The sequence below is a fragment of the Lepidochelys kempii genome, chromosome 8 (genome assembly GCF_965140265.1).
Source record: "Lepidochelys kempii isolate rLepKem1 chromosome 8, rLepKem1.hap2, whole genome shotgun sequence".
Taxonomy (NCBI): domain Eukaryota; kingdom Metazoa; phylum Chordata; order Testudines; family Cheloniidae; genus Lepidochelys; species Lepidochelys kempii.
Window position 1 is genome coordinate 46,096,446 of NC_133263.1, and position 15,852 is coordinate 46,112,297.

The 15,852-nt window shown below is 40.5% G+C and overlaps 1 protein-coding gene across 7 annotated transcripts in view; it reads right to left on the reverse strand.

The window, feature by feature from the left end:
• Positions 1–15,852, reverse strand: part of DNM3 (dynamin 3) — a 298,280-nt gene that overhangs the window by 220,560 nt on the left and 61,868 nt on the right. For all 7 annotated transcript variants that reach the window (XM_073356327.1, XM_073356323.1, XM_073356326.1 and 4 more), the window contains exons 4-9: positions 13,993–14,196; positions 11,586–11,684; positions 10,405–10,565; positions 3,829–3,971; positions 2,969–3,104; positions 1,825–1,892 (exon numbers count right to left, since the gene is read on the reverse strand). In XM_073356327.1, the coding sequence (XP_073212428.1) occupies positions 1,825–1,892; positions 2,969–3,104; positions 3,829–3,971; positions 10,405–10,565; positions 11,586–11,684; positions 13,993–14,196 (811 nt within the window). The remainder of the gene's footprint in view (positions 1–1,824; positions 1,893–2,968; positions 3,105–3,828; positions 3,972–10,404; positions 10,566–11,585; positions 11,685–13,992; positions 14,197–15,852) is intronic.

Here is a 15,852-nt window from a genome sequence, read left to right on the forward strand (position 1 = left end):
TAATGTTTGCTCAGTACACCTCACACACTGTTGTCAAAATATTTATCCAAAAAGTGGGCTATAGTAAATCAGAAAAATAATAATTCACTGATCATTAATATTCTTGCGTGATGTACGCAGAGTATAAATTTTGTAGATTAAATGTACATACATCACACAAGAATATTAATGATCACTGAGTTACTAGTTTTCCATAGATTTCTTACATGCCACCTTTTGGATAAATACCATGACAACAGTATGTGAGGTGCACTGAGCATGCTAGGCCTGACAAGAGTTGCTGAAAGAGTAGTGAACTGCCAATGGGCCAAATAAACGTTCAACATATAGTGGCTGCCCTTAAAAATGAAGCAAAATATTTACTGAAAATTTTTTTTCTTTAGCCAGAATGCCAACTTATGGAGGGTGGGGGCAGCACAATATGTAATAAGCCTGCATGCTACCCTAGACTTTTTAAAAGTAAATGATAGAAAACCTTTAACACCATTTAGTTTTGATTAGAATTTAATTCCTAAAAACCACCTATTTTTCTTTCCTTTGAGAATTGCTTATGAACAGCACACACACCCTTGCTGTAGGGCAGAACACTCCAGAAAGCAGATGAGGTAATGCACATGTTCAGATTACAAATTTGAGATTGCAGGAAGATCATTTACATTGTTAAAATCACCAGCTGGGGAGAAGCCAGCATGGCATCTACACCCAGCAGGGGAAGGGAACTTTACCTGGAGGTACACTTCAGAAGAATACATTTCAAAGGTTTACTGGGCTATAAAGAGAGGGGGAGTAAACCACTATGTCATCATTCACCTGTGGACACAAAGAAACCAAGTGCTGTGAACTGTGTTTGGATCCTGGCTAAGGACTATGCTGAGAAAACGAATATGAACAAAAGACTCTAGTTTGTTGAGTTTCTGTCTTAATAGCATATTTTCACTTTTGTTTGTTTGTGATCATTCCTATGCTTATTCCTTCTACTTGATAGCTCTTAAACCCATGTCCTTTTATTAAAAACTGGTTTTACTTTCACTATAAACCAACTCAGTGCTGTGATTGAAGGGAAAGGTGTGTTAACCTCAGGTAAGCTAATAGGCTGCTGTGTACTGTCTCTTTTAAGGAGAGGAGAACTTGATAAGGTTTTGTGAGTGTTCTAGTGGGAGGGACTGGACACTACAGGGAAAACTATTTGGGGAAAACATGGCTACAAGACTTATTGGTGTTACCCTTCAAGGAGTAACCAGGCTGGTGAAAGCCACGGAGGGGCTACTGTGCTGTGATTCCACAGCGGGTATCAAGGCTCCGAGCCACAGAGGCATACATGGTTACAGGGCACGTGGTGACAACCCTTTACTGGTCTGGGTTGAACCCAAAAGTGTCCATTTCATATCGTTTTTGCATTTGATATAGAATGTATGTGGTAAGCAACTCAAGCCAAGCAAAGAAATGATAGAGAATCATTCTTTTTTCTGAATTTTGTGTCTTCAATCCATCAATCGCACCAATTCCATCAGCCATTGTGCTACATAAAAATTGTGTCTCATATGTGGGTGCTCTAACAGCAGCGATCAGCACAACCAGAAGAATTGTGTAGACTTGCTCTGTACATGATCTCTCCATAAGTCCCAGACAAATTTGGTATCTCCATGCAAATTAGTGGGCATGAGAGCCACCACTCTCATGGCTATGTTAAAAATGCAGGCATGAGATATATTTTTTAAAAAATCAACTGCCAGGTGGATGAGAAGGTGATGAGTGTGTTTATGGATTAACAAGAGTATGCTTTCTATAGATGTGTCTGAACCTGGAGAAATGGGAAGCACTTGCCTGATACCATGTATGTTTTTGATTGCATAGCTTATTTCTCTCCGCAGTTCTTTCTCATTGAATTCCATCTAGAGGAACCAAAGGATAAAAATCATGTTATACACAAATGCTTTTAACAATTCTGCAGAACATCCTACTAGACAACCAGAGAGGCCAGGGTCTACAAAACACACTCATGGTAGGATTTGGGGATGGTCACCTTAGGAGAAATGTGTTCCATTTATTTATTGTTAAAATTCTGGTGGACTGACACGCACACATACACACAGAGCTTATCTGTAAGACTGGCAGAAGAGCAGATAGGGTGTCTCAGACAGAGTTTTTTTTAAACACAAAACCTGCATTTTTCTACAATCTGGGGATAAATGCTTGCATGTTTTGCACCTTAAACCAAACTGGTAAGAAAAAGCCCAAAACTAATAGCTATTTTCCACAGCTCTAATTTTAAAAAGGTACCTAAGTACTCATCACTAACAAGAGAATCCGAGTTACATCAGAAGCAGTTGTTTACCTGCCCCATCTACCCAGAAAAAAGATGAGGAGAGCAGCCAACAGTGGTAGAACAATGGACAAGGTATGGAAAATAGTAAGAGCTGGGAAAAAGAGACAGACATGAATAAATATCAAAACATGACCGCTAGTTTTGACATTAGTCCATGCAGAAAGAGAAATGTAAGATGTCACATGTAACAGCTGAATTCTACCAAGACTAATTTTGCAAGGTAAGAAGACATGTAGTTACAAAGATATTTGTTACAAAACATGATTCATTCCTTACAAATTTGCAAGAATACTGGAAATGAAATTGAGAAATTAGGGAGCAAAGCGGGAAATGTTTTTGCAAAAGCCACAGAAAGCGAACATTTGAGCCATTTTTAATTAATGTAGAATTATGACTGAGTTTTGAATATTGCATATGACAACAATCTCAGATTGTGATTTCGTGTTAATAACCAGAAATAAAAATAAACTTCTTTCCTGTGTATTGGTGATAATTCTTCCCTTTTGTGTAGTTTACTCCTTTTAATTAAGGGTTTTCCTGTTAGAACACCTTCAAAGGAAATGTAACTTCATTGCCACTATCAAAATGAGTATGAAAATATAAAAACACAACTCAAAGCAAGGAGGACAGACAGACACATACCTTTACTAGTTCAAAAGGAAAACGCTCATGGAAAATGCGATTGATTTTGGCACCACCAGATAGTTCTAATGTGTCAACTTGATCCCCTGATCCTTCAATTCTTTTTTCAAAGTCCACTGAGAACTGCTGAACCATCCTTAAATTTCAAAACAGAAACAAACTCAACAATGCGTAAGCTAAGCTTTTCATTTCATTTTTATTTCACTGTATTTATTGCCAAAAGAATGATATTTCTAGGGTTAACAGTGGTACCTACATGGCCTTCTCCACTCCCAAAGGACACAAACAAGTAAAAGGTTTTTCAAGTCTTTTTATAAATGTATACGGCTTACTCTCTTAAAAACACCAGCTATTTTTAATTAGATTTTCTATATGGCTTGATATAAATGTCCAGATAAGTTGGCACTCATACTGAACATAGAGTCCCATGAGGGAACCCTATGATAACAAACAGCAGTGGACGCAAAGACAGCTATGTTAAGAAAACATGTATTTTTGATTAAAAAGCAAGAAAAGGTTCCCTGAACCACACCCGGCATTCCAGGGGGTTCCAGTTTAGCACAGAGTACACAAACCACAGCCCAAGATTATAATGCTCAGCGTAGGACAAAACAAAATGATTTTCATCCAGCCCAGCATATTCTATGACTATTAAAATGAATTATGGAAAAATCTTTCTAAAATGGAAAGTGGCTAAAAATGTTATAATGCTTTCAGCCAAAATAACCTCTTTGAAGTTTGCAGAATGTTTAAGCATCCTTCTGCATCTGCCTTTCACTAGAAACATCAATATCCTAAGCTTTAAGCTTAAACAAGCAAGAAACTATTTTACATACATGGAGGAGGAAATGGACACTCACTGCAGTAAGGCTTTAGTCTTTCTAGTCGGATCTTCTGGTTTAAAGTTTTTATATGCCTCTACTTCATGCTCTATAGAAAGCAGCTGGCTCTGAAGTTTGCTCCGGAAGGCTGGCAGTGTGTCTCGAATGTGATTGGTGAGTTGCTACAAAAAAATGAATTCTTTAAAACACTGGAAAGGCAGATGGATGGAAAGGATATAGCCCATTCCCTTTGATTGCCACACACAAGAAAATATGACTTGTGCTAGGCTTTCCAATGGAATTCAGGTTGATCTTTGAAGTGACAGGAATACCCACAGGCAATACAAGAGCCTCTTTTCTTGTACACATACTATAATCAGAGCTTGAACAATTATCTGGCATCCTTCCCCCTTATACACACACACACACACACACACACACACAGTTGAGCACTAAAATGAGGCTTGGTAAAAAACACTTGCTCGGCTACACCAACAAAAGCCAGGCACAGTTAATTGACAGTGGCACAGTTCCACATTAAGTTCTAGCCCTTTCAGAAAGCCACTTATACGATCAACCAATGCCATCCCCTCTCCTCCCTTTTCAGGATTTCTCTACTGCTATGGCCTGCTCTCTCAGGCACACAGCAGACCCTCAGTTTTCCAACTCTTCCATTTTACCTAGGGCCTCTGCCGTTTGCTCCACTTCCCCTTTTAAAGGATCTGCGACTCCTGGGGAGTAAGCCATAGACTGATCTCCCATCCACTTCTGGGGGACAACAAACCTAGCAGCTCTAGCGACACTACTCCCTCTTTACCCCTCACCCCCTGAAAAAGAGCAAACAGCTCTGCTGCTCCCTCCTGTTATGGGATGACAGTGTCTGGGTCACTGTTTCTTTCCTTTCTGCTCTTCCAAAATGTCAGCAGCATCCCAGCCAGACACAGCTGATTTACCGGGTCCAAATTTCTACTCATCCGAGGCAAGCATCTGAGCAGTTTTTGCCAGTTGTACTATAATCATACACTCCACTATAATCAGACACTCCACGAGTATACTACATGGACCCTTCAAGTAATGGTCAAAGGGCTCAAATCCATCCACAGTTTGAACACATTCTTTCTAGCCACCTCCAAACCTAGCAGAGGGTTTTGGAAACACACAAATTGCTCCTAGGACAATATGGTAAATCCTGGCTACTCCACTGAAATGTTTTCTCCCAGAAGGCCACATCTGTATTATTGGAGCATCTCTATTGCATTATTTACCCATACATACAGCACTGGTATCCAACTTGCGGCCCTCAAGTCTCTGAATTGGGGCCTTTGAGGAGAACTGTGTTAAGATGATGTGTATTTGTATAAACTGAAAAAACCAACCACATTCCCTGAACCCCACCCTGATACTTTTAAATAGTGTTTGCATCAGCCTTGTTACTAAAGTGAGGAAATAAGGGGCATCTTCTCCTACAGCCCTGGGAGCAGCTCTGCTCCATTGACACCTTCCCTGCCAGGCCGTGGGAGGCCCATGGAAAGCAGGATAGCTGCTCAATTGGCTCTGTCTGCACCTAGGACAACATCTATTGGAGGATTGCTCCCCTACCCCACACAGGGCAGCAGAAGATATAGGAAAGAAGAAGCTGAGAACCAGCCACAAATTATAGCTCCCTGTCCCCTAGCAGAAGACTTGTAGGTGGTTTCTTCTCCCTTTGTGCAAAGAGAACTGAACAGGGCAGAGGAACTGCCCCAACATTGACTGGGGCCTCTGGGTCTTTTTAAGATAATGTTTGGCCCTCAGGCTAAGGCGGGCACCACTGTTCTACAGTGTTAGTATATAGGTCTGTTTGTTAGCCTGGGATAGAATTCTGGGTTTGACTTTTTGATACTCTTATACTAATATGCAAAAACAAAGGACAAAGATTGTGTATGTTGCTTCTGGATCAGAGCAGTTAAATTGTTACTTGAGTGCACACTTTAAGACTGCCTCAACCCCTATCTCAAGGCAAAGTCAAGCAACCAGTCAGGAGAGGCAAATGGGTTTGGAGTGGGGGAGGTGTAAAATACTAAAAGACCAAACAAATGCCCGTCCCTGACAGCAGCACAACCTCACTCCTTACCCTTCCCAGTGGGACTGTAGGCGTGCACTGCAGGTATATTTGGGCCTGCTAAGAAGAAGAAGGAGAAGGAGAGAATGGGGAATTGGAAATGAGAATGGGGACATAGAATATCAGAGTTGGAAGGGACCTTAGGAGGTCATCTAGTCCAACCCCCTGCTCAGAGCAGGACCAATCCCCAATTTTTGGGCCAGATCCCTAAATGACCCTCTCAAGGATTGAACTCACAACACTGGATTTAGCAGGCCAATGCTCAAACCACTGAGCTATCCCTCCCCCCAAAGGCAAGGCTCTGCGGCATCAGAGCTAGGAACAGAACATTGGGAAACAGACTCTGCCAGCATGTAGAGCTATCACATTGTCTGCACTTCAGACTTCTGCTCTCTGTCTACGTGACAAGAACCCGGGGAGAGGGTGAAGGGAAAGCCCTCTAACATACAGTTTAGATGCTTTTAGTATCAACAGCTATATGGGGAAAAAAATCTTGCCTTATCATCACTTTATCTTGACTTTCATTGGTAATCCTTAAAGCACTGGAGAATGGAAAAGCAGGAAGCACAGGGGGGAAACTAATTCACAAACAAAACTCACTGATTACATGAAGGCCTGACCTTTGCTCATTTATAGTTTCCATGTGTATTGTGGTAAGACCTGTACTATCAATGTCTAATTAGACTGTAAACTCATTGGACCATGGGCCACTTCTGTTTTGTACAGTTCCAAGCACATTTTTGATGCTCTGTAAGAAGAATGTTTTTTTTAAATATTTTAATGTGTTTTGGGGCATGTCTGAAACAAGTCAATAACAACCATGAAACAAATAAATACGATACTGTACTCACAGTAAAGTGCATTGGCTTCAGGGGCACAAAGATGGATAAAAATTCAGGAAGAAGGAGGTGGTTGCTATATATCATATCCATCAATATCTGGCAAAGGTCAAGAATTACGTCAGTTGGTTTTCATATTTTCACTAACTGACCTCTCATCACACTCCAAACATCAACAAATCTAGCAATTTGGAAAGGTGCAAGTTTGCTTTGATCAGTGTCATAGTTTTATAACCACTCAACAGAAGAAGCTACTAAGAAGAGAAGTTACTAGTGCATTTCATATTTGCCCAAGTGATGGTGGGGGTTCTTCCATTTTTAATGGACAAAGATGTAACAGATCATACACAAATAACCACAGTTCATTGATTAAGGACAAAGGGTTTTTTTGAATCTATGTTACAAATAAATCCTCTATTATTTCTCCCTCTAAAACAAACCAGGAATAAATTATTGTTCAGAAAAACCCTGTAAACAGAGTTCAATGAGCTATTTTCCCCATAGAATCACACTCTGGAGTTTCATTTGAGCACCACCTTGTGGATCCAGAGACATTTAAATTTTAAGCAGATTTCAAACAGGCACCAGCACATGTAACAACAACATGATTCATATGAATGGTACTTACAGGGATCTCTACAGCATAACCCATTCCATTCAAATAAAACCTCACGGAAGTCCAACAATGAATACCGAGGGGCACAGCAGACTGTGTTTTTGTAAAGTAGCCAACTCAGACAAATTTTAATTACTGGTAAGTAAAATAAAATAACTGGGAAGTGATAAGATACCTCCCTATGGTAATGAGAAATTTAACTATTTTAACCTAAAAAAGAAAAACATTCCAAAAAGTGACCAAAACAAAAACATTCCAAACAAAAGCAAACGTATAGGATGCATGAGAGTTCTGCCACCCTGTCTCAGAAACAGGTTCTGTATCGCAGATAAACTGCCCTGGTATTCCTCTCTAGTGGTTGCTCTAACCCGAACAGAACATGCCTCAAAACAGCCATCAGATTGCACGCCTGCCAAGTCACTGTAGTGAGAAATGCCAATCATTTAGTCTTGTTCCTCTCAGAAACAGCAGCAGTTATTGGCATCTGTTAACTGAAGTCAAAGGAAACAAAGAACCAGGTGGGCTTTTTAAGGCCCTTATTCTTCTCCAAATAAAGAGCCAAGAACTTTGTAACAGCGAACATGGGAAAAGTCTCACTGAGATGAGCAAGCAGAAACGAGAAGAACATTGGCAAGATGATCAGCTCATTAAGTTGGAACTCTGACACTACTTTCAATAAGGAATTTAGGGATGCTTTCAGAGCACCATCTTATCCTTTTCAAACTTGGTATGAGGTCGATCAGTCACTAGAACCTATAGCTCACTCACCCGTTACAAGCCAACAGAATTAAGCAAGTAATAAATCCATTTCTTCATGCCTGAATATCGGTGACATCATAGCAGAATGTTCAGAAGCCTTCACGATCCATCACTAACTTGGAACTCTCAGCACTAGCCTTCCAGTGACTATCCATCTATCTCATCGCTGGTCGTCCCCTACTATGATGACCCTTCACTATTCCTTCCTTAATAGCGTTATCTAGATTATTTCCATTACTACACTTAATGTATACTTAAGAAGCATAGACATGGAAATAAACAAGCCAATGTAGGAAATTTGAACTCGTAGGAAATAAATAGCTCAAAAAGAGGCACCATAAGTTTTGTCAGGATTATATGAATATCCAACAACACAAGACTTTTTAAATAGGGGATGTCAAATTCAATATGCCCACATTAGCCTGATAAGTTGCTGAAGAGAGACTTAGTTTACCCTTCAACAAATTCATGGTAGTCCAAGAGAGTTGCCAAAATGAACATGAAGGGAATCTGTCTTTAAATCTAGCAGACAATTAGTTTGGTTGAATTTTGGGGGAAAGGGAAGGATGGGGCCCAGAGGAAGTGACCAATTTATAAAGGGATCCATGTTGGCCCACACACACCAAATAACAAACCTTTATGATGTTAAACCCTTTTAGTGGACTCTTTTGGATAAACCAGGAAGACTTGAGACATTTGCTAAGAAACATCATGCCTCTGGAGTTTTACACTATCAAGAGACTGCCTGGTTCCCATCTCATTGCATAAGTCAGTATCATCCACAGCTGGGCTGAGAACCATCTGTCTCAGCCAAAAGAAGGTTATCAATTTCAATCAACCCTTGGTCCCCCCTGAGCTTGGTCAGCACCTTTGCTACCAGAGGTAGTGGTAAACGGTTTCCAAGACTCCCCTATACTGTGGATAGAAAAGGTATCCCTTGCCAGAATAGTACATTGATAGTTTCTTGTTCAGGTGAGTGACAAATGGATCAGCCTCTAGTTTCCCAGCTGGAGGAAGGTGTGATCCACCACGCTGTTCTCCAGAGGATATTCATCAGAGTCTTCAACCAATCACAAGAACTGCTCTGTGTTCTCTTGGGGTCACAAATCACCTCAAAGGAGATGAGGACACAGGGCTATGACCCTATACCCCTATTCACTGTCCCAGAGACCAAACAAAGGTGCAGCATGAGCACCCCATGTGTTCCATGGAGCAATTGTGTCTCCTGGGGGACAACTCCAAAACCCCAGCCCACCCTAGCCCTTCTTGGGGTAGCTTCTAGCTCCATATTACCCCTTACACAGGGTTGTGATTAGTGCCATAATCTAATCCTTAACCTGAAATAATGCACAGAGGGAGACAGGAAAATGCATTCTTTATCTAAAGTCAGATGGACTGCCTAGAATTTTCTTCTTTGGGAACTTTAAATCACACAATGAGTTATAAGTCATGTTTTCATGCTAGGCCGCTTAAAAAGCCAGAGATCAGTATAATGAGTCCAAGTGATATCCTGATGCTTGAAAGTAACATGAAAGAGGTGAAAAGAAAAGGAGTACTTGTGGCACCTTAGAGACTAACCAATTTATTTGAGCATGAGCTTTCGTGAGCTACAGCTCACTTCATCGGATTCATACCGTGGAAACTGCAGCAGACTTTATATACACACAGAGAATATGAAACAATACCTCCTCCCACCCCACTGTCCTGCTGGTAATAGCTTATCTAAAGTGATCATCAAGTTGGGCCATTTCCAGCACTGATCACTTTAGATAAGCTATTACCAGCAGGACAGTGGGGTGGGAGGAGGTATTGTTTCATATTCTCTGTGTGTATATAAAGTCTGCTGCAGTTTCCACGGTATGCATCCGATGAAGTGAGCTGTAGCTCACGAAAGCTCATGCTCAAATAAATTGGTTAGTCTCTAAGGTGCCACAAGTACTCCTTTTCTTTTTGCGAATACAGGCTAACACGGCTGTTACTCTGAAACCTATGAAAGAGGTGGGGAGTGAATTTAAACAAAAGGGTCACCATTATTGTAATGTATGTCTAGCACAATGATTTAAACTCCACTGACTTCAGCTGAGTGACTCCTGCAATACACTGGCAAGGGGGCAGGGGAGATTGGTTCCTGTACTCTTTGCAGTGAGTTTCATACATAATCCCCTGTGATATGTTGGGGAAAATACAGTGTTATAAACAGGAAAGAAAGAATAAGGTGCACTACAACAGTGATTTTAATACAGCATTTTTTATCGGTCCTGTACACACACACACACACACTTTTTCACATTTGCTTGTACCTGATTTAGAACTTTCTGCAGATATGGTGTTCCCATCCTGTCTGCCATATGTCTGTAAGCTGGATGGGAAAGGAAGAATTTCCTTTCTGCCAGCATGGCTGCCTTAATATCCTTCTTCCCATCAATGTCTTTCTGACTTCTGTTTACAACTCCAATATACCCTAAAACAAGATCAAAACAACCCTGTAAGTCAATGCTGTTACTCCCCACGGGGCAGTGTATACATGTTAGCTCAGTACAGACCAAGTTCACCTATTTTTGGTAATTTTTTTAAATTATTGCAATAAACTTAATGGGTTCAGCGGGGTTCAGGCTCGGCATATGTGGGCACAGCTTCCATGGAAGTCACTGGCTCAAATTCAGTGATGACTGAAATGGTGGTATAAGTTAAATATTGGGGGTAAGCTGGTCGGAAACCAGGTTTAAATGGGGAGACAATATCACTTGCACTGATTTGGCATTCCAAGGGATGTGCAAAACAAGAGTGACTTGCACACCACAGGGGAAGAAGAGGAGGATGTGGCAGAAGGGTAACAAACAGGACAAGAAAATAGGAGGTCTTGATATTGATTTTCCTGTCTTCTGGTCTGATCCCTCTCTGGCTGGTTTGTTTTCTGGGGTTTTGAGAAAAGAAAAAGGGGGCTGATCTACCTGGTGAAACGGGTTCGATTTCAATATTACTTTTGTATTATTCTGATGGTGGAAAGGAACATATCTCTCTAGCTCTATAAACGATCATCTGAAAAGCTTTTGGAAAGGGGCAGAGCTTAGACTGCAGTGACATCAAAGATCCAGTGGCTGCTTCCAGACTGCATCAAGGCACTCCCACACATTGCGAGGAACAACAGACATTGTCACAGAAAAGGAAATTTGCAGGTAACCTAAACTCATATTTCCCATTACACCTCGTGCAGCCTGTTCCAAAGTCTTAGTTCATTTCCCCCCCTTATTGGGTATTTTGGGCACCCTTCTCCTCTTACCTTTGCTTTTTCATAGCTTAGTGTGATGATAAAGGCTATGAGCACAATCTCTACTGTAATCTGAAGGTAAACTACAGAGATTTTCTAACCGAGCACTCCATTAAAACCAATCTTCTGTTAATTTACCAAATACCTACCTTCCTCATTACCACTTTGCTACAGAAGGAACTGGTACATGGAGTATAATATTAACATTCTTACCTCTACGAAGAGGGAGCAACTTGTTCTCCAGAATCTCTGTTGCATCAGTTCCTTCATCCATCAAATCCAGTTTTGTGATTACACCAATGGTTCTCAGGCCTGCATCACCAACCCCACCCCCCCGCCCCCCCAAAAAATAGTTAAATATCATTTATGCTGAGGGAAACCAAATCAATTAAACTTTACTCTCTGGTACTGAGTTTACTTGGTAGGAAAGAACTGAGTATTTTCTCACTATTCCTATGGATCTGTAATGGAATTTAATGCAAGAGAACTGCATCTTTAATCTGTCACCTTAGTTTTTATTTTGTTTTTTTTAATTTTAAAAAACCACCTGTCCATTCCAGATCCAGGGGCAGGGTGGGAGCAAGGTCAGTGTCCATCCACCACGCACATGAACAGAGCCAACAGCTAATAAATGAGATAGCAGAAGTCAGTTTGGGCCTACCGACCATAAGCAGAGCCAAGTACAGGAATCAGTTAAGGTGTGCCAGATAGTGAGGCAGGGATCTTGCATGCTAGCACTATAGTTCCCACTCTGGTAACAGAGCCTTTCCGGTTTTCCTTTAGTCCATCAAGCCGCTCTTGGACTCCACACCCACTTTTTTGTTCTTTACCTTGAGAGTGAGTAATACAAATTTAATGTAGCCACAGCCCCACCAGGCAACAGATGAACATGGCTCTCTTGAGCCTGTCAGCACTTCTTTTGAATTGGCGGGGAGTGGGGGCCTCTTGCAGTAATACAAAATGCTCCCAACTCTACCAAGTCAGACTCTTGAATTCTAATCCACCAGGTGGCAGCACATTATATTATTACAAAAAAGAAAAGGCGTACTTGTGGCACATTAGAGACTAACCAATTTATTTGAGCATAAGCTTTCGTGAGCTACAGCTCACTTCATTGGATCCGATGAAGTGAGCTGTAGCTCACGAAAGCTTATGCTCAAATAAATTGGTTAGTCTCTAAGGTGCCACAAGTACGCCTTTTCTTTTTGTGGATACAGACTAACACAGCTGCTACTCTGAAATATGTTATATTACAGTGGATCTCAACCTTTCCAGACTACTGTATCCCTTTCAGGGGTTTCAGAGTTGTAGCCGTGTTAGCCTGTATCAGCAAAAACAACAAGGTGTCCTTAGAGACTAACAAATTTATTTGGGCATAAGCTTTTGTGGGCTAGAACTCACTTCATCAACTGCATGGAGTGGAAAATACAGGAGCAGGTATAAATACATGAAAAGATGTGATTTGCCTTACTAAGTGTGAGGTCAGTCTAACGATATAATTCAATTGACAGCAGGATACCAAGGGAGGGAAAATAACTTTTGAAGTGGTAATGAGAGTGGCCCATTTCAGACAGTTGACAAGAAGGTGTGAGTAACAGTAGGGGGAAATTAAGTTCAGGTTTTGTAATGACCCAACCACTCCCAGTCTATAAAGAACGGTCATTACAAAAGCTAAACCTAATTTCCCCCTACTGTTACTCACATCTGATGAAGTGGGTTCTAGCCCACGAAAGCTTATGCCCAGATAAATTTGTTAGTCTCTAAGGTGCCATAAGGACTCCTCATTTTTTCAGGGGTTTGATTTCTCTGGCATACCCCCAAGTTTCACCTCATTTAAAAACTACTTGCTTACAAAGTCAGACATAAAAATACAAAAGTGTCACAGCACTGAAAAACTGCTTACATTCTCATTTTACCATATAATTCTAAAAATCTATTGCAATATAAATATTGTATTTACATTTCAGTGTGTAGTATATAGAGCAATATAAACAAGTCATTGTCTGTATGAAATTTTAGTTTGTACAGACTTCACTAGTGTTTTTTATGTAGCCTGTTGTATAACTCTAGAGAAGTCGATGTACCCCCTTGTTGAACTCTGAGTACCCCCTGGAGTACATGTACCCCTAGATGAGAACCACTATGTTATTACATTGCCAAGACAAATTGCATTTACTCTTGCTGTATGTGTTGATTTATTACATAGTCATATCAGTCAGCAAGGCATGCCAAGAAAACAAACATCATTCTAACATTTATAGTACAGTAGCACCCAGGCACCCCAGTCAGCATCAAGGGCCCATGGTGCAAGATGCGATACAGACTCCTCGGCTGACAGAGGCCCTGTCACAAAAATTTCCAATTAGGTATATTTCATACTTCACTCAATTACCATACACTGGTTACTTTTAGACCTCAGTTGATAGTACAATTTACTGAATTATGCTGCATGAGCAGAATTCCTATTCTTCTTCTGATGTTGAAATCAGTATAAAATTTTTAGTTATGAGTAATGAGTTTTCTTGCACTGTTAAATGCATGATCCACCACAGTAAACTACAAGGTATATTTTCATCAATGGTATCTGAAAGCGGGAAAGGTTTACATCGTTCACACTTACCTTGAGGGTCTACTTCTTTAGCTAACTTCAATGCATCTGAGTTGGCAAGATCAGTGTTGGCTGGAGTCACAGCCAGGATCAGACAGTTTTCACGAGAAATGAACTGCATAATCATGTCTCTGATCTGTTGCTCTATATCTGAAGGTTGATCCCCTACTGGCACTTTAGTGATTCCAGGCAAATCAACAAGAGTCAGGCTTAGCACTAAAGAGAAAGGGCATAAGACCAAAAGGCTTGTTGTTAACACTTTACATCCCTAAAGAGAATAAAAAGATGATCCAAGTCTGAAGTTCTGGTGGGGAGCCATAGTTAGAATAGATGTATCAATTTTCAAAGGCTTTTGAACATTATTTTGTAAGCACACACAACTAGAGCTCACAGAAGAGTTCAACATTACAAAGTTCGGTTTTGTTCCAGAATGGAACTGCTCGTCACAACCTACAAATTACATAGCGACAGACAGAACTTCTTGTCCCTACCCAGCGGGCTCAGCTGCCTGTCATGCCTCTAACTTCCACTTCCTTTTTCAGATAAATGGCAAAAGCACTAACCAACATCAACATGCACTCCCAGCCAAGGCTGGATTACCCAATAGGCAGACTAAGCACATGCTTAGGGCACCAGCAAAGCAGGGGGCACCAAAAAAAAATATATAGATTTTTTTTGGAAAAAATTTGATATTTCAAAAAAAGCATCGAAGTAGTCATCATGGGAAAAATCAGAACTTTGTTAGACTTCCTTACACTCCACTACACACTCTTCCCCCATTTTTCTGTTCTCTTTTTATTACTTATCCCCACCGAAACCAGGGGGGTGTCCTACTAACGTAGATCGAAATAATGCGAGGAAATCAGATCCTGTCATATACTGCAATAAATTTGTTTTATTATTGATATATTCTTCTGAGTTATATGTACTTGATTTTTTTCCCCTCTTTATATATACACACACATAAAAATAGTATACGTTGTGTAATTTGGTTTTGGTTTTTTTTCAAGTTCAGATAACTGAGATAAGGGGCAGGATGAAACCTAACCAACTGAGTGGAGCACAGAAATGTAAATTGGCAGAACAAAAACAAAAAATTCGTGAAATTTTCCAAAATCTTCCAAAGCTGACATCATTTTTCAAAGCGAATTCATCAGAAGCAACATCATCTCAGTAGCACAGACATCGTTCCAAAACCTGGAGGTGTTTCAGAGACTGACCCTTCTTCTACTGGTGAAACAAACATTCCAGAACCTGTGGATGTGTCAGAGACTGTAACTGATCATCCTACTCCTGGTGGTAAAACAGACATTGTTCTAAAAAGTGTGGATGTGTCAGAGACTGAACCTGCTCATGCTGTAAATAATAGGAAAAAAGATCCTGGTATGTGGGTTGATTTCAGTACTGATGATGTAGCTTACTGGATAGATTGTGGACCATATGACGGTCAACAACACACTGGGCCATTTGAGAAATCACGTCAGACTTTTACCAGTGGCAAACAAACAAGATATTATCCACAAAAACTATTTTTTGGCATGAAAGTGAATGGTGAGAAATACACTTGAAAATGGCTACTGTATTCACCATCAACAGGGTTTGTGTACTGTTCTGTTTGCAGACTTTTTGCGTATAAATCTTCAACGTTTGCTGCAGATGGATTTAGTAACTGGCGGAATACTGTTAATTGAACAACATGAAAATAGCAATACTCACAGAGTTTCAATGTTGATATATTTAAATCAAAGACAGGGCTTTGGATTGACAAAAATTGGAAGAACAAATTAAAGGGGAGCATGAATACTGGCAACATGTCTTGCAGCATGTTATAGCTGTTATTCAAACATTAGCTGAACATGGTCTGCCTTTCTT